This window comes from Molothrus ater, chromosome 8, assembly GCF_012460135.2.
Source record: "Molothrus ater isolate BHLD 08-10-18 breed brown headed cowbird chromosome 8, BPBGC_Mater_1.1, whole genome shotgun sequence".
Taxonomy (NCBI): domain Eukaryota; kingdom Metazoa; phylum Chordata; class Aves; order Passeriformes; family Icteridae; genus Molothrus; species Molothrus ater.
Window position 1 is genome coordinate 19,937,803 of NC_050485.2, and position 19,559 is coordinate 19,957,361.

At 39.3% G+C, this 19,559-nt stretch overlaps 2 protein-coding genes across 2 annotated transcripts; one reads left to right on the plus strand and one right to left on the minus strand.

The window, feature by feature from the left end:
• Positions 1-6,755: 6,755 nt before the first annotated feature.
• On the plus strand, positions 6,756-12,755 carry RBP4 (retinol binding protein 4). The gene is given in 8 exon segments (XM_036385667.2): positions 6,756-6,851; positions 7,082-7,322; positions 7,325-7,379; positions 7,541-7,676; positions 8,344-8,480; positions 8,609-8,715; positions 10,065-10,277; positions 12,561-12,755. Coding segments are annotated over 8 exon segments (999 nt in total). The 3' UTR covers positions 12,575-12,755.
• A 269-nt stretch (positions 12,756-13,024) lies between these two features.
• Positions 13,025-19,184, minus strand: FFAR4 (free fatty acid receptor 4). Its single transcript, XM_036385843.2, has 3 exons — positions 18,651-19,184; positions 17,760-17,888; positions 13,025-14,036 (listed from the first exon to the last, which is right to left on the minus strand). The coding sequence occupies exons 1-3, from the start codon at positions 19,182-19,184 to the stop codon at positions 13,629-13,631; spliced, it is 1,071 nt and encodes a 356-aa protein (XP_036241736.1). The 3' UTR covers positions 13,025-13,628.
• Between the last annotated feature and the right edge of the window lie 375 nt (positions 19,185-19,559).

Here is a 19,559-nt window from a genome sequence, read left to right on the forward strand (position 1 = left end):
ATAATAACTGACAAACATTAGACAAAGAGGGAATCTTGAGTCTGGTCACAGATATACCATAGATAACCAGGCATCTATATAGATACAGATATATGGTTATACATGTTTAAAGTCTCCTGCCATTAGAAGTTCAATATTATGTACATGAATGGAAAATGAATGGTGGAAAATGTCTTGAATTTGAGGAGCAAACATTCCAAAGCTACATGAGAAGGCTGAATTTAAGTGCCAACTATGACAGTAAATGGTCTGTGTTCATTGAAACAGATCTGAATTCCAGCACAGGAGGAGGACTGCAATACAATTAATCTTACTTCTGTTTATGGCATCCACGTAGATCAAAAGCAATGAGAGAGTCTTGGTGTAAGAAAATAAAGCACACACCCTTTGGCCATTCTTAATTTGAAAAGAGTATTACCAAAGTGCATCATCTGTCTGCCAGAAGCCACAGTGTGTCAACATTAGTATTTATCAGCAGATCTCAAAGAATCAACAGGGGCAACTGACACAGATAGTCTCGAGCACAGAGATAGATGCTCAATGACAACTAACATTACTTTTCCCTCTGACCATCATATGAAACACTATGTATGGAACTAATTTTTTGCCAGACTGCAGATGCTCTACAGATTTTAAAAGCTATATGAAAATCAGCACATTAGAAACACAATTTGGCCTGGCTCCTTTTCTCTGACTGGGTTGCTGCCCCCAGCAGCCTGGGGGACAGGCCCCTCCTTGGTGGGTGTGTGAGTCTGCAGCATCTTCTTGACAGGTGACCCAGTGATAGGAACTTGTGGCAACACAGCAGTGTTCTCGCTGTTGTACACACACAGAGTTTACAAGAAAACAGCAGAAGAAAGGCACATTTATTCTTACTCAAATTCAATATTAGTAGTTTCAATATTTGATCAATACATATAAAAGCAGTAGAGACTTGAAAATCATTTCATATGTAACTACATAGAGTTAAATTAGTGCTTGTCATCTTCCTAATTTCTAGCTCATTACTTTTCATTCTGTGCTTTAAAAGAAGAGGATGATGAAGAGCCTCAGTGAAATCATGTGAAGGAATTGTAACATTTTTTTGCATTATGTGTTCAGTCATATTTTTTTACTGACTTGGGAACATTCCACATAGTAGTTTCTTTGAAGGAGAAGGCACCTATAGAGGATCTGTCTCATGCCCAGCTAAAACATTCTAAAAAATTAACTTCTATGTGAGACTTACTCATTCATCTTTATCACACATGATAAATCAGTTTAGACATCAATTCTTTATATTGTGATCACATTAATTCAGTGAAACAGGGTGGCATGTCACTCTCTGGAGGGAGAACAAGTGAATACAGGCAGACTGACCAAGTGATACCATTTTCTTTGGGGGCTGGGAGGTTGGGGGTTTACATTTTTGTAAACTAACAAATTTAGTATAATTTTATTATCATTTTTTTCTATGCTTTCAGGAAATCTTCCTCATGCTCATCTCTTTTTACAAAGGATAAACTACACTATTTGTACTTTGAGATAACAAATAAAGATAATTTTATAATTTGGTACTACTGTAAGGTGATACATTTTCTTTGTAATAAAATATTCCAGATGTCTCTGGGCTGTCCCATAATAATTTTTATGTCATAAAGAAATTCTTATTGCATTTTCCTTAATTTAGATACACTCTTAAAATTGCACTCTTGTGTTGTCAAGTGTGAAACGAAATGGAAAGAAATATCAGAAATCAACAAAAGTTATTTTGAAATTTTTGTAATGAATTTTAAAGTTTCTCTGCTGGAACATGACATTTATTTTCTGTTCTATCTCTTTTACTCTTCTTTTTTCCACAGTATTGAACATTTTAGTTTTATTAAACCTAATTCACATTTGTATCTAAACTTAATTTAATTTCAGAGACTCTCAGAAATATGTGTGCTTTGGGATTTTAATACATATGATATCATTTGCCTTTGACGTTCATAGTACCTACAGAAATGGAGCTATTTATGGAGTAGTTCTTAGTAGTAGACCATTCCTGAGCCCTTGTGATACATGGAAACTCCTAAGAAGGATAACTGACAGACATGGTTATTTAAATAGATTCAAGCAGCACGTAAATGTCAAAGGCATTTATAAGGTTTCCCAGTTCAGCTCAGTGTTTGTATTTGAATGTCTCTTCCCGTCCTATAGCAGTAAATGTGGTTTATTCAGTTAAGATTTTCTGAAAAAACACAGATCAAGCATGCTTATTTCAATTGCATGACTTTTGATGTGGTTAATATCTTGGTGCTGTCTGGACATTGGAGATTCATATGCATAATCCAAGAAATTAATATTCACAGTTGTTTGTGGTTTTCTTCTAAATGAATATATTGTGAGAATTGATTCTGTTGGCTTTTACAACAGGTACTGTGTGATCCTAACAGCCAGGTTTTGGCACTAAAATGTTTTGGTGTCACTGACTTGGTATGTTCTGGGAACCCTTATAAACATCCTTAATTTCATGTTTCTTTTAAAATAATTCTCTATCCCTTTTCTTACAAAAATAATTTTAAAAACATAAACACTGAAGATCGTAAGTTAACTGCTTTTTCCATAGAGCTGCAAATGTTTATGTTCTCTTAAAACTACCAATTATTAGCTCTGGGGGATCATGAAGTTAGTAATCAACAGAGATTATAGACTCTGGAGGAGATTTCCTGAAGTAAATGGCCAGTCTAGTGTGAAGGGTTGCCAGATGCACTGCAGCTTTGACCAAAAGTATGGATTTCTTCATAGTTTGGCATGAATTTTAGTATACAAACTAAGGCAGAAGGCAGCAGCCTTTTAATGTCAGCCATTCTCACATTTACTCCCTGGAGATCTTAGGTTACTTGACAAGTTTTTACTAATGTTTTTCAGCACTGCTGAGAAGGATCTGACAGTCTTCTTCATGCCCTCCTGTCAGGTATGTACGTTGTTAAGATCCCCCCAAACCTTTTTGGGCTGAAGAGTCTCAGCTTTCTCAGCCTCTATTTTTGTCAGATTCTCCTATTGCTTTGTGAACTTTGTGGTTCATTGCTGGACTCAGTACATAAGGTCTGTGTCTTCCATCATTTATAATTTAGAGCTCTTCTCACCTGCCTGGCCAGCCTGTTGCTGAACTTTAGATCTTTGTTTTATATTGTTTCCATTTTAGTGATATGCCCAGAAAAAGCTTCAATTCAGAATCACAATCCTCAAAAAGAGTTGTTCAAGAAAATAGAGGTACCATTTTAAATTAGTTCTGTTAGTAAATACTATTTGTAAAGAGTTCAGTGTAAATTTACTCCCTAAACAAAATGTCGCGTCATTAAGTTACAAGAACAGGTAGTACACAGGCTGGCATGGAGCAAAGGGCAATCTCTTCCATTCCATTCTGTCCTTGACCTCTGTACTCAGACTGCCACCAAGAGGAGCAGTTGTGATGGTGACAGTGCACACTGCTGTCCCTTACAAAGTACACCGAGCTCCTTGGCACAGCTCATGCCATTTGTTATAGATACAAGTCTGGTATCACAGGGCACTTGCATGCCCTGCTCTGTGCACACAGTGGTCATTCATTTGCCTGCAAATCTGCCTCTGAGACTTTAATGGATACCCATGTTTATGAATGGCATTCTGTAAATAAACAGTCAAGAGAACACAGCAAAAAGTCTTTCAATCTATTGTAGTCTGGCTGGAAATGGATGTTCCATTTCCTACTAGCAATTTTTGAGTCAACTTTCTCCTAAGAGCTTGACTAATTCTTGGGAACAAAAATAAAATTTTAGTTATTTCAATATGTAGAGCTTGAAAGATGCCGTGTTAAAATGTTTAAATAGTAATTTGCCTAGTTTCTTCCTTTTATTAAAAGTCATAAATAAAGATAAAATAATTTCTATAATGAAAGGTTTTTTCCAGCCATTTCCTTCCATATTTTTTCCTTGCTATACCTAATTGAGAATATTGCAGAATTTTACATGCTATTAATGTAATAGAAAGAAAAAAAATAATCCGGTCACAGAATCACTGACAGAAGTTAGCCCCTTTCCTGTCCTCTTGGCAAAATGCAAAGGTAGAAGACCTTCTTTCCCTTTTATTAAATATAGTTCCAAAAAATATATGGTGACTTAAAAAAAAATTCTGTAATATTCATAATATGCTGCCAGCCTCAGGTAACAGAAGTCATGTATGAAACTTATCAATATTTAAATCATTTATTGAATTTTAATAATTCCCTTAAATATAATTGTCTGAGCTTTCCCAGAACCTAGAAATCCTTGGATATCAGTGATTTGATCTATGCATAGTCATCTCAGATACAAAATCCTGGCCCAAGTTCCTTTCCGTTTGCATGAGAAGTACAAATCTAAGAGGTGAATATTTAGGTTTGAATGAGGATCACTCACTGACATAATTTCTCAAGCAAACTCAGAGCCCAATCAATCCAAGCGATATTTAACTGAGGCAAAGTTTACACTGTTTATGAGTTTACACAGTTCTGCTGGCATCTCTTAGGACTGAGGAAGAATTCACCCTTGAATTGCCATAGCCCTGCTCATCTGCCAGAAACCTTCCATTCCTCCCCCAGCACACCCTGATCTAGACTTAACCAACAACAGAGCAGCCTTTTTGCCTAAAATCTCTGTCCCACTGAACCAAGGAAGTGCTTCATCTGTTACCCTGAAAGGACTTCACCAATGTAAGCTGTGTCTCCAGCAGGCAGTATTGGAGGTACAGCTAAAGCAGAGAAGGCAGAGAGCCCAGCTCCCTGTGTGACCTCCACAGCATTCTGACTTGCCCAGCTTCTCTTCTGCACTTGTCAAAATCTGCCTGGGAAATACTGGTGTGATTTCACTGGAGCTGCACTGCCCCAGATTCCCAATGATAACACATCAAAAGAAGACTTTCCTTGGGCATTGTCTAGAGTTTGTAGAGATCCCAAACTCAAGGGCCTGAATAAGCGGAAGTTATAATTACTAAATGTGTCAGGCACCTCAACCAGAAATAAGTTGCCAAATATTGCAGAGATCAGTAGAGGTACACAATTAAAGAAATGCTGTGCCATGGCTTATACAAAATCATATGCTTCTGATTCAGATTTATTGCATCAGATTAATTTAGGAGACTGGAAAATCCCTTGCACACATTTAGAACTGATCTTATTAAAACTTATTAACAGAAGTAAATTTTTATTTAATTGACATGTGGTTTAATTTCCTGTCTGCAAATCTTCTGACAACAGCAGTATGTATAAAAGGAACACTGACCTAGCTTTTCAGAGGTGGTCAAATCTCAGCAGATTTTGACATATGTGCGTGAGTGACTGTGGACTCCTTTGAAAACTTCATAGACAATTATGCTATTGAAAAACTTGATAGGAATAGATTTGATCCTACAAGAACCTCTCTGGTAATATAAAGCAGTATGCAGATTTTTGAACAGAACAAACTCAAGAGAAATGATAATATTTCACAAATTGGCAGAGAATAAAGAAATAATTGTTTTCTTTAGTATTAAATAAAGTAATTAATTCAAAACTTATGAATTAAGCTATATTCCATCTTATTTCCATCAGTCATGTGAGACAGTAAACAAAGAAAATCCATGTTGATTTTGGTCTTGTTTGTATGATGAATTCATATATCAAGACCAGTGAGTGTCTTGTAAAGGTTTTATAAAAATGTATATGTATCACTGGTATCACCATTGCCAGACTAGAGCAAGATTCTGAAAGTCACCAGAAGAATAGAGTTTACTTTTTCTCTTCAGTCTTTGTAGGAATTAGCAAATTTGAAAATCTCAACTTAAAAATTGAAATGTTGACTTATTACAAAGCTACCACTGAAAGTTTCAGGACAATTAATACACATACACCCTTCTAATTCCCTGTGTTAAATATGTTCTTTACTATGAATAGAAGCTTAATATTAAATATAGTGGAATTTTTAGTGGCTGATGTTATCTAGGAAATCAAAGGCAAACATGGAAGAGCCCTGAGCAATAGATGTTTAAGAAAGTGAACAGAACATATTCAGCGTGCAAAAAGCCTCCAACATAAAGTAGAAAAGGAAGATAACTCAATCAGATTCTTGGCATTATAGATGAGAAGAGATTTTAAAGGACAGCAACAGTAAGAAGTCTGAAATTTTTATGAATATATGAAAGGAGTATTAAGTAAACTTCTGGGAAAGGCCATGCTGAATAAATTGGTTAAAGCTGTACATCGGCTGCTATTGAGGTATTTTTATACTACATTTGTATCTCCTTATTAAAATTATATATTTGCTTGATTTTTTAAGTAATGAATACCAGCCTTTTAAATAACAGGATTCTCCCTTTATTCTTTAAAAAAAAAAGGGAGGTGAAAAGGTAGGTGAATTAGTTCTCTTGGTAACAATCATTCCTATCCTGCTCTGGTTACATGCCTAGAAAATAATTAACAGATTTTCTCTAATGCTTCCTAAAGATGTTGAAACTAGAGAACAAATATTGACTGAGAGGCAGCAAAACTTGCCTGGACAGGAGAAATTAATGGTTTATATAACTGAAAACAGTTTGCCAAAAACAGAACAGAAGTTATGGAATATCTGATTTAAAGTTAATCACATGTCAAAATGGCCAGAGGTGGTGTGTACATGCACTTGGATATTTGCAGGCCACACTGAAGTTCTGGTACCACATAAAAAGGCTCTTTCACCATCCTGAGGATCTGCAGGGCCCCTGTTCCTGTTGCTGGGAGCTGCTCAGGAGATGATTTCGCCATGAGAGCCTTTTGGAAGCAAGAGGGAGCCAGTCATGAGGACCTGAAGAGGTTCTGGCATAACCAGGCTTTCAGAAACAGGAGCAGAAACTTGCAAGTATGTTTGCCACTGTTTATCAGAGTAAAAGAGGAAAGGACTTTGAGGAGGAGGTGGAGGAAACAAATCTGCACCTTGTAACTGGGTCGATCATATTGGGTAAGATGGATTTTGGACTGCAGTGTGTAAAATCACAGAGGAGGTGGAGGCAGTTCACTCTCCCCCATGCAAAGGTGGGATGCCTCTCATTCCATTTTTCTCCCCACACATGTGCACACCCCTTCCCCCAGGTGGGAGCTCTGCTTTGGAGTTGGGAAAAGCAAAGAGAGGCATTTGCTCCTAGCGCCGGCTTGGCTGCAGAGCAGGGTCAAAGACCACCTGAGCCCACGGGTGTTACGCAAGAGGCCGTAATGAAGGGGCCCCTGCCTGCAGCATCCACCAGCCCGCCTCCCGCTGCCCTCCCCAGTGCTGGCCCTGCGGCTCAGCGGGTTGCGAAAGCCCCAGGAGTACATAAAGCGTTCCCTGCCTGGGCACTGCCACCACCATCAACACTTGGGCTCTCAAGAGGCTCCAGGACCAGCACTGTCTGTAAGGGACCCTGCTGCTGTGGGCTGGGGACAAGCAGGGGCCTTGCCTGCACATAGCATCAGGGAAAGCTGTGTGAGACCCTGGTGACCTATCAGGGCAGCCTTCCTCCCTCCACTTGTGTGGCAGAGCTTGTTTCTGATGCTATTCTCTGTTTGCTGCAGGGACAGGATGGCCCACACAGAGAGAGCTCTGCCCTGGCTGCTGCTGCTGTCACTGGCCTTGATGGGCAGCAGCACTGCAGAGCGGGACTGCCGAGTAAGCAGCTTCAAAGTCAAGGAGAACTTCGACAAGACCAGGGTAAATCTTCTTTATTCTCCTGGATCTGTGATGTCTTGCATAGCTCTTTCCAGGCTACAAAATTTGGCATTCAGTAGCACCAGTGTGGTCACATTTTGAAGTCACAGACTGTGATACTGAAAAACAGCTAAAGTTTGTGATGTCCACACCTCCACAGATGCTGGATCCTGATGCACCTGATAAAGGAATACTGCAGCAACTGAGTTTTAGCAGACTGGTCTCAAACTGTAGGGTATAAGCAGAAGGACTGTACTGACTTGGCTGTTTCTATGAAAAATTAATACTCTGGTGTTTTCAGACACCATTGCAAGGAAAAAAAAATATACATAGATCTGGCAAGATCTTCCAGTTGTTATTCCTTTTCCACTAAATTTTGTTATACTTACTTTGTTATATGCTTTGTTATATATTCCTTATACTGGACAGCTGCAGATGCAGGTAAGTTTATCCAAAAAAAGTCAGTATTTCAACAAATTATGATTGCACTAGCATGTATTGATGGGTTTATGCTGTTGAAACAGATAGATTTGCTTCTTAGGTACACCTTTGAGGCATGGTGTCAAAGATCTGCATGCTCTTCCCTCTTCACCTCCCCTATTCTGTATTTTCTGGTTGTAATGTTTCCATTGTTCTAGGTCTACATGCAGCCTTTCTTATTTCCTTGCAGTACAGTGGCACCTGGTATGCTATGGCAAAAAAAGATCCTGAGGGGCTGTTTCTGCAGGACAATGTTGTAGCCCAGTTCAGCGTAGATGAGAATGGACAAATGACTGCCACTGCAAAGGGCCGAGTCAGACTCTTCAAGTAAGCTGTTTGCCACTCTCCTCTTGTTCCATTTTGCTAAGCTACTGCTCCAATCCTACCTGCTATCCCTGTGCAAGTCACTGAAGCTGTGCTCTTACATTGGAATGTGATATTTTCTTTGGCTACAGTAACTGGGATGTCTGTGCTGACATGATCGGCTCTTTCACTGACACAGAGGATCCTGCCAAGTTCAAGATGAGGTACTGGGGAGTCGCCTCTTTTCTGCAGAAAGGAAGTGAGTACTTAACTATAGGAGATACGGAACTACTTGGAAGACTACTTATGTTGTATGTCCATGCTGGGAAAAGAAAAAGTACTGTTGAATTTCTTAAATACACTTAAAAGACTTAATAACTATCATACTGCAAAGCTTAACATGAACAAGGTAATCACTACGTTTTATATGGGACAGCTGGTTGGCTTTCTTTAAACAAGTGAAGAACTGGCCTTTGTATATCTTTGTATTTCATTTGTTTGTTACCCAACAATATAATTGAAGGCCACTGTTTGGAAAGAAATGAAAGGCAAATTAAGTATTTTAAGACTTGTTTTAGTTCAGAACTCAGTTACCGGATGCTAGTGTTCTCTCTAAGCCTGATGTCAGAGCTGGCCAAGCAGGGAAGAGGATTTATAAAATGTTATTTCGTTTGGTCTTGGGTCTGCAAATGTAGAGCTTTCTCTGTTTTAAGAGACAAATATGATCATATGTATATATTCGTACTTGTCATCTCTGCACTCTATACAAAATCAGTTCCTTGAGCCAAGTAGAGATTCAGACACTTTGTAGCTCAAGACATTTCCTTGGATTGTTTCCAAGAGAAGCAGGTAGAATTTGGAACTGATAGGAGATCCATTCCATCTAAAGACACAGTTACATAGCATGTTTTGGATGTCAATTTGTCTTAAACAGTTCCCAGGTCTCCCCACAATATGCTGCTGAGTCATGGGCTCTTCATCAGCCAGGTTGCTGGCTGACCCCAAACTCTGCCTTTCTATAAGGTCTGGTGTCCCCCACAGGAGAGAAGCGGAAAGCAACAGAGTGTTGCCTTCACCAGTGCAGATGTACTGCAAGGGAGATCTTTGGCTCCAAGAGAGGAAGGTGCAGATATGTCAGGTTTTACTGCAAACATTGAAACAGCCTCACTTCTGTTACAACAGAGTGTCTGTGTGACCAGGATTTGTCAGGTTATATAGCTAATTATTTAGAATTATCTGAAGTTGTAACAGTGTTTTAAAAAGAGGGTTTATGGCAGAACTTGTAGCAAATACTTCGAATACACAAGCAAACTGCATGATTATCTTTTTCCTTAAAAATGCAGTCTAAGTAATATCCCTGGTAAGAAAATATTTATGGGTTGAGTCACCTTGAGCAGGTTGAGCATTTCCATCTTTATTTTCTTTTAAAAAATAAAGATGGAATTAAATACTGGATGCAGGAATAAATGAAAAGCTAATCTGCTATAACTTGTACTGATCTTCATCTTAGCATTTTCTTTAATAGAGTTATGGCAGCAGTCCTTTCTTATTTACTGGATTTCACTGGTGTCTCTAACACTTTTTCTTCTTTGCTATGGTTTTTTCCAGATGATGATCACTGGGTAGTGGACACAGATTATGACACATATGCTCTTCATTACTCCTGCCGCCAGCTAAATGCAGATGGCACTTGTGCTGATAGCTACTCCTTTGTGTTCTCCCGGGACCCCAAGGGATTGCCTCCAGATGCACAGAAAATTGTCAGACAAAGGCAGATAGACCTCTGTTTGGACAGGAAATACAGAGTTATCGCTCATAATGGTGAGAACTTTTTTTTCTGAAGAATTTTATTTCAGGGTTTAATGACTAAAGCACTGGGATTCTATTACTCATTAGATATCAAATGCATAAAGCCTTTTACTTAGTGGCTGTAACTTTGTCTTTTGAAAACTGGAGCTTGTAGTAAGTTATTTCCAACTTTTGCTTCCCTTATCTGAAGGAGAGCTGAGGTGCATAGTTTTTCATGCAACATATCAGGTCAGCTGAAACAGTAATTAGAGGAAGTTGTAAAACAATTAAATCAATGTAGTGTGAGTAAACAAAGCAAGGATAAACTTCATAGCTATAGTAAAAAGTAATTGGGCAGGTTTTATCACATCTCTTTGCCTTTGTTCAAATACTTTTTTGAGAAATTCTTCAGAAAGGCTTTTAAGGAAAATAGAAGTCTTGTAAAGGATACCTTATAGAAGACCCTTTCTCACAAGTCCTCATGCTAACTGTTTCACAAAGATCTGTGGAAGAGGGTCATAGCCCTGATACTGGAAGCATGACACTATCTTGAGTCATATAGTCAGGCTGAGCTTACAACACAGGGAATTAGCTCACTTATGCTCAAGTGTATTACAAAAGGTCAAATGGTAATAATCTAGAAGAAACTATAATGTTTCTTGTGATAAGAATTACACCCAGAGTGGGGAATTGTAAAGAGTGATCAAAATATTTAGAACAAATAAAATAGTAGTACCTCTCCTAACTCCCTCCCCACCCCTCACATCCTGGAGGGCGTACTATTTATGAAAGACTTGACTGGTGAATCAGCTGAATGGAAACTCCCAATGTAATGATGTGAGCAAAAGAGTTAATACAATTCTTGCATGTGTAAACCAAGACTCACAAAAGATTGTTGTGCTTGGCATAGGTCTAATTGCTATGTCACATTAGGTGACAAGCATAACTGGAAAAAGTATTGAGGATGAATTAGAAGTTTCTAAGAAAAGCAGAAAAAATAATTGAAAGTTTGTAAAATGTGTCCTCTAGCGAGTGCTTTAAAGATCTTAATCTTTTCCTATTAGCAAGAGGTTAAAGGCTGACCTGAGCAAAGTCTGTGCTTGTCCACACAAGCAATAGGAATTGGATAGAAAAAGACTTGCAAACACAGAAATAATAAATTTAAATGGATGGAACTTTAAACTGGACACATTCAGAGCAGAAATAAACAGCCATTTGTTTAACTCCAAAGGTCATTAACCTTTGGAACAGTTTACCAAGAGCTGTTGTATGTTCTTCATCACTGAAATCTGTAAATCAAGATTAAAGGCTTTTCTCAATGACATGCTAGAACAATCTGAGATTGACTGAGGGAACTTTTGCGTCTTATAAAGAAAGTCAGAACAGATGAGCAAAGTCAGCTGTTGTGGCTCTATTATCTGTTCCTCTGATCCATAAACAAAGAGTAAGACATTGCTGTGTTGCTTCAAGGCACCCTGTTATCAGATCTGTTGTTAATTGTGCATACTCTGCCTATGTCTTAAAGCTAATTAAGAGTGTATATGTGTGTGTGTGTGTGTGTGCCCGCTCAACTAATAGATGTACAAAACTTACTTGATTTAAAAAAAAAATAAAATATCTATACTAGCTGTTCAAGGCAAAAGAGAAGCCTAGGAAATGAAAGGGTTTTTTTCTAACTTACACTGCATTTATGATGGTAGCTCCTTCTCAAATATAGCTCAAGCTATGATACTCTTCGTCTCTCAGAGTAGTAGCTCAAGCAACTTTAAACTGTGTAATGTCAATGTTAAGTGAGAGTACTTGTAAATACAGTGTCATGTCAGTAGAGTTGAAAACTGCATCTGCTGTTAGCCTTTGCTGGAAGCAACAATTGTGAAATAGAGTGGTATATTCCTTCTGCTAATTTACTATTGCCGTTAGAAGTTTTGGGGGGATCAGGAGATTCTTACTTTGTTGAAAGAAAATCCTTTTGGGGCAAATAACTAGAAGCTTGTTAAAGTATAGACTCTTTTAAATCTAGTATCACTGAAAGATACTCTGTCATTGATCTGCCTGGTAGGTTGTCTGCACAAGTATTAGAATTCTCAGGAGAGGTGTAATGGATCAGATGAATTCCTGTTTTGTTCTGAGTTGAAAATTCCTTAGAATTGTAAACTGCAGAGTAAGGTAATGGCATTATTATTACAAGTAACAGACTGCTGGACTCAGGAGCATTTTAAAGAAATTAGTAAGCATTTTAAATTTGGTGAAACTTTGTGTAATTAGATTTTGTCTGGAGTGTTTAAGAAACACAACTGTGGTTTTTGTGTGTTTCAGGATTTTGCTCTTAAGGAGATCCAACCGTATGGAAAGAAGCCATGTAACAGCACCATGGATGTAAAGTTAACACATTGATCATGTGTTCTCTGGAAAATGCTTTAAATGGGTCCATTTAGATTTTCAATATATTTATCTGAGCTGTGTAGCTCACTTTGTTAATAAACCAATGAAACATTTTAATAAACTTGGATTACACGGGATACAAATTGTATGCAAATCTGTACATATGTACACATTGGTTTCATTAGTAGCCTGTTATCTTAGTGCACTATTTTGAACTGGTGACTAGTGATAGTTAAGAATTTAATCTTGTTTTTTTAGTGGTTTCAATTTCTGACGAAAAGAGTATTTATCATAAACCACCAAGTATATTTATTTTCTTTTCAACTAGAACATTATATTTTCCCTATAAAATACTAGAAATCATTTAGAAAAGAGAAAGGAATTTCAGTGACCCTATATATCACTAATTAACTTTATTATATGACTTGCAAAGACATAAAAAATATACATATTTTTAAAAGAACTATTTTACACAACACAATTAACCATTTATGTATTTATTCTTTACTTATTAATTCACATGTATTAAGTCCATATTTTTAATTTGAGATGGAACCAAACTAGTCATTTACTTGATGATAACACATGTTCATTACCTTGTTTCAGTTAGTCTGCTCAAACTTACATTCAGGCAGACAGTTATTGAAGTTTTTAATCAAGTTCCCTTTAAAAACTGGATTTTAAAAAAAGCAGATACTTTCTGAGGATGAACATTTTCACTAGAAACTTTTAAGTACTTAATTCAACTATTTTACATTCACCAAGTTCATTGCCATATTTCTATTTATTTCAGCGTAAGAGGAGAATTCCCTTAAATTAAATTGTCCAAATCTTACTGAGGCAAAGCAATGAAGTCAAGAGAATTTTACCCGCAGGAATTAAAAATACATATTTAGCTTTTTTCCTCCTCCTCTGGCATGTAATACTATAACATAATGACCTATATGACCTGGGATAGCATAGACAAAATCCAAAATGTGGCATAGCTCAGACTTTAAATAATTATCTGGTAATGAAAGACAAATGTGGCTGTTCATGGTTACTTCTTCTTGCAGTGGTTTCTGTACCTGCTCTATGCCTTTCAGGGTTCCCTGTACAACAGAGAAAAATTTCCTGACATTTACGTCTGAAATAGGCAACATTATACAGAATTGGATTGACAGCAGAGTTGGCAAAAGTGAATAATGATATCCAGAAGAAAACTGATGGCAAAATATTTAAATCTTTTTTGAAGTTCTGAACTAAAATTAAAAAAATAATTACTATTATTGGAGTCCACATAATGAAGAAAGAGATCATCAACAGAAAAAGGGCTCGGAATAGTTTGTAGTCTTGCCGGGAAACACGAATCTGATGATGTTCTGGGTAGGCTAAACCAGCATTTAAACTTCTTCTTGATGCTTTTGTAATCTGCAGTAAAAGAGAAGAAAGTAAACTTTCACTGAAACACATTTCTACAAGTGAAAACGGTAAATTTTGGTATATGATGTTTTCTTTTGATAAGCAACTACAAAAAAGCCACATTGCAGAATTCATTTGTACTTTTTGTCCATGGTTCCATTTCAAATGTTCTCACTTCACTAGTAATTCTTTTTCCTCTCAGCTGTGAATTCATCTCAATATTAGGCAAAGTGGTTGTTCTTTTCATGGCTCTCTACCAGTCACAAATGCTTTTCAGCATAAAACAGTCTTAATTACTCATGAAATCCCATTAAATTCAAATTATGACCTCATTTGCTCTATCTAAAGAAACCCATTGATTTTTTTCACAAATGCAAACTGGAACATACTTAGCAATCCTGTTGATGCACAAGAAGGAAGGCAATCCAATTCTCTTATGGGCAGGCTGATATTATAAGGTAAGTATTAGAAGGAGCATGAATTTATTACAATAAATTATTTTAAATGTGAATGAGATTGTGCATTGTTTTGTGTCATACTTAGCTTTTCAGACAGCAATCACAATTGCTTTCTATGAAATCTTACAGATTGTTAGAGTCACTATAAAAATCTGTGTCTTATAAAAGCACTCTCTGATGTAATAAACTAGACTATGGGTAACTTGGAAACCTAGTATTCACAGGTGTGCATCATCTGTCATTAGGTAGAATATTGGACCCAGTGGGCTTGCAGAAAATTTGAAATCCTCTGCTCTAAATCCCTGTCTTCCCTGAAGTTGGCATGGCACAATTAATTTTGCTACATTCATACCTCTGATGCAAAGAAATTAAAACTGAAATATCTAGCAAAGATTTGTGCTAAATCACTGAGATGCCACTTTATCCCCTGCATGCATAAGGAAGGGGTGTTTTCAAAAGCCTTGATCAATCAAGGCTTGATTGATCAAGGTTTTGATTAATCCTTAGCTGACTATATAGGAAGTCAAAAGATAAGGCTCTACCTGCCACTTTTCCCTTTAGCAGAAACTACAGGAAGGGTAACACTAATACTAGCAACATTTTAACTTCCTGGTACAGGTAAGGATGAAAATGTTTAGAGAGAGTAATTTGTCATTTTGTTAGCAGTTTTCTGAATTTTTCATGGAGATAAATTCTCATTAAGAATCTAGACATCTTCTAAATATTTCAATAGAATGTATAAATTAAAACCCATGAACCAAAAGTGCATTTCTTAGCAGCTTCTGAGGCTGAGAAGGGGACAGTTATCACTATCACAGCTGCTTGCCTGATTTAAAAGGAGTAGAGAATTCTGATGTCCTGAGCATGTAAAACAATTCCAGCTTGATGATCTTCTGCTGTACAATCTGGAATCCAGAAATTGGGTTAATTCCTCCAAACAGCCCAAACTAAGAATTGTTCTCAGAGAGTGCCTAACATATCTTAGTAAGAACAAAGGTTTCACAAAATGCAAAGGACTAATATCCATTTCTAATACAAAAATAGGAAAACTGGGTTGTGTGCACTTCTCAGTCATCACTGTTCAAAACTGCTACAGAATGTCCTCATCAGATACATTTTTATCTGTCCCATGTAAATACCTTCTGTCTTTCCTGCAGGAGCTGCACAGCCTAGAACTAACAATGCAAGAGTCACCAGGACTGTGGTAAATAAGACACAATTGCTTCTTAAGGAAGTGTTCAAAAGAAATGGAGTGGCAGCGGTAAGTTGTAGATCTCTTTTTGGTCTACCCAGTATAGATACCTATCCTTGGCATCTGGACCACACTTGGACAAACAGGAACTTAAAAGTCAGATACATATAAGCACGTAACTTCCAGAACACAGACATCTTTCCTAGCTCTAGCCTCTGACCAAGTCTTGCCTGAGAGGCAGAACAAAGGAAAACCAAATAAATTACAAATCATGGCATCTAATCTATCACTTTTGCCAGTGATTCTTCTGGGAAGTGTTATGTAAAATACATACACTCAGTTATAATACTCAGTTTCAGACTAAATTGTGAAGTACACATTTGTAGTAGTGTATATTTCTAAAAAATTTCTGGTCTTGCATCTGTAGTCAGTCCTCATTATCCTCATCATTCTGATCAATGTTGTAACATGAATAGATGAATGCTTGGCACTGCTTCCAGTAATTCTGAGAATCATGATATGTGTGCACTGGCATGATGAAGCATTCTCACAAAGTGAGAGTGAGTCTGCTCTTGGGAATGACTCAGGGATTGAGACATTCTCCAGTTCAGTTCTGCTTGCTTCCTGGAGAGAGAGAAGATTCAATTATATCTTGCTATGGCCCTCAAGCCTCCCTCATTTCAGGGGAAATGGTAATGTATTTTAGCATCTCTCTTAGCAAGTTAGAAAAGAAACAGGAGCAGAGCAGCATGGGGATGTCATGTAATCCATCCAGTATTCCAATCCATGCTTTTGGTTTCTAGCTCCCTATGTGCCATTTTTAAAATAAATTTACCTGTAATCTGGAGTCTGCAAGGACGAGACTAACAAACACCATTCCTGTCCTGGGCTCTGACCAAGAACTGTGGCATTTCTTGGCCTCCAGTAATTTGCAGTTGTTTCAAAGGACTCACTCTCCAGTGACTTACTCTGAGCTCTTTGCCTAGCTGTATGTGGTTGCAAGTGCTTTACTTCACTAGAAGAGGTTCACCTAATGCATTTACCTCAAGGTTGAGAAATGAGCTAATACAGAAACTACAGGCTGATGACTTTTACTACAAGTTTAAGTTTGATCAATAAGCAAGGATATGTGGAGACCAGATTCTAGGTCCTTGGTTCATTTTACACCTACATCCAGCTCTGGCATGTGTATCCAGAGCCCGTTGGTGCTCAGCGTTTTATCAGTTAACTCCTTGCTCAAGAATCTATGTATGTTGAGGTTCCTTTCCAAAACCTATAATTTTCTTATGAGAAGTTTAATTACCAAAAAAAACAAGCAAGGATCTTGTAGCTCGTTGTTAAAAACTAGGCATTGCAGTGACTAGTTTGAAGTGCTTGGTTTGAAGATTTCTAGATCTTTCTCACTCTGGTTTTGGATAGTTTAAAAGGAAATTAGATGCTAATATAATGCTTGCTAGACTATAGATTAAAACTCTGTGGTGCTGGGTGGCTTGGCTTATATTTCAGCATATGTTAAACATCATCCACTTAGAAAGAAAGTGGAAGCAGATGGTTTAATTTACAGGTTTTATTTACAATATTTGAAATTGTGGAGGATTAAGCATAATCTAATGAGATCTGTGTACTAAAGACACATGCAGAAAGTCAGTAGATCAAAAAGTGGATGGCTTTTTTTCTAGTCCTACCTTTCTTTGCTTTCTTACAAATCCCTTATGATGAGTTTAGGTTCAAGAAAAGCAAAATCTAGTTTTTAGTTATTTCAAATGCCTGACTCTTTCAGCATTTAGGAGATTGACACTCTTGAAATATGAACAGCACATAAATGAAGAAGTGTATTTAATACTATACATGAGAAGATAAACCATGTGTTGGGCCTCTGGTAATGTGCTGCTGAAGCATGTTCTTAATTGAAGTATATAGGCTCTTATGTGCAGGTTGAAATGCTCGATTTCATATCATATACTTATTGAACAAATGTTTGTTCCCTTTACATGTATTGGTATTTGGTGACAATATGCTGATGCCTAGTGAGTTCCTGTTTACTTCCCTTTGTTTACAAGAAAATTTAAAGGAAAAACATACCTGTAAGATTTTGGAATAACTGATGACAATGATGAATCCCGGTATCAGAAAGAAAACAATGGCAAAGGTCGTATCCCAGACTGTTTCGCCTGCAGTGCTGGGCCAATCCAGGGTGCAAATATGAATGTCCTATTTAAAAACATTGAAGAAAAAAAGTAATATTGTACCATTATTTTCAGTACAGCACTGTTCTTATCTCCCTCTATGCTTATGGGAAAAAATGGCTAAACCAAGATTAAACCAAGACTGAAAACTTTCTACTTAGACAAAGGGGTCAAGTAATATATTACTTGATAGTTTTAAAAGCCCATACAATCACAAATAGATATGTCCACAACTGGAATACTTCCATTAATTTCTTATCAAATGGTAATGGCAACTTTAAAATTGAAACTTATAGACCCTAATCTTATTCATTTATTCAAGTGTCATGTGGGGTGCACTTTTGTATGCAGTTCAAAATATTAGGCAGAAAAATCTGTGCATGGCCATTTTGTACAGAGGGGGCTGCGGCTGCAGGGCAGCTCTCCCAGGACGCTGATCCCTCGGGATGCTGATCCCTCGGTAAGGGGAAGTGAGCTGAAAAGGAGGTCTCTGAGCCGCACCGAGGAGCACAAAGAGAATCTCAGCCGATGCGCGTTTCCCACCTAACGGGACGGTCCGCCGGGAGAGCGGGCCGGGGGGCGGCGGGGGAGCTCCTGCCGCTCCTCCGGGCACAGCCTCGCACCTGCCCAGCACACGGAGCGCTGCCCGCCCTGCAGGCGATCTCCTCGCTGGCCGCTGTCCCGCCGGGGCAGAGGCGGACGAGCCCCCACCGCCGTCGGTCCCGCCGCCCCCCGGCCCGGCCCGGCCCGGCCCGGCCCGGCTGCCGCGCCCGGCTCTCGCCCTCACCTGGCCGGCGGGGGCGGGCAGCCGCACCACGGTGAAGAAGCAGCAGAGCGGGAGGGTGGCGAGGGCGGCGAGGCCCCAGATGAGGAGCAAGGCGGCGGCCAGCACCTTGCGGCGGCGGAAGGTGGCGTGGCGCAGCCGGGCGATGCTGACGAAGCGCTCCAGGCTGACGGCCGACAGGGAGAGGAGGATGACGGTGCCGCTCAAGCTCACCGCATAGAAGAGCAGGTGGCAAACGAAGTTGCCCAGCACCCAGGACTCGGTCCAGCGCACGACGGCGATGAAGGGCATGGCAGTGATGAAGAGCAGGTCGGCGCAGAAGAGGTTGAGGACGAGGCAGTTGGCGGCGCAGAGCCGGCGGTGCCGCCTCACCAGCAGGCAGATGCCCCAGATGTTTCCCGCCAACGACAGCAGGAAGATGAAGACCAGGGCACAGGACTCGCCGATGCGCAGGGCCGTCACATTGTGGCCCCTCAAGTCCGAGAAGAAGGGGAAATAGGTCTTATTCCATCCTGGTGTGCCCTTGGACACGGGCATGAGGGTGGCCAGTGGGCATGAGACCCACCGGGGGTGGTTGCACCAGCCCTAAAGGAAGGGCTGCGCTCCCAACCACCACGGCGGCACCTGAGGTGCCCTTCCAGCACAGAGCCAGGGCATGACCGCCATCCCCCTCCCTCCTCTTCCTCCTGTCCCTGCTACCGAGGGCTCAGCCGTGCCAGCTGGGCGGTTTATGGCCCTCGCACTGCAGTGGAACAAGGAAGTGGGAGAGTAAACACGGTGGAGCTCACACAAAGGCGAGGCCGCAGTGCGTGGGGTGGCGGTGAGGGGCTGCCCGACACCTCCCTGGACAGGGTGTGTGTCAGCACGCTGCCATCGCCATGCCCAGGCCCAGCCACCTCATCGAGTGCCAGC

Coding starts and splice junctions, on each gene's coding strand:
- FFAR4 (XM_036385843.2), bottom strand. CDS start 19,184: ATGCCCGTGTCCAAGGGCACACCAGGATGGAATAAGACCTATTTCCCC. Junction 17,889..18,650: donor TGCCCGCCCCCGCCGGCCAG/GTGAGGGCGAGA, acceptor GTTTTTAAATAG/GACATTCATATTTGCACCCT. Junction 14,037..17,759: donor GTTATTCCAAAATCTTACAG/GTATGTTTTTCC, acceptor CTTTTACTGCAG/ATTACAAAAGCATCAAGAAG.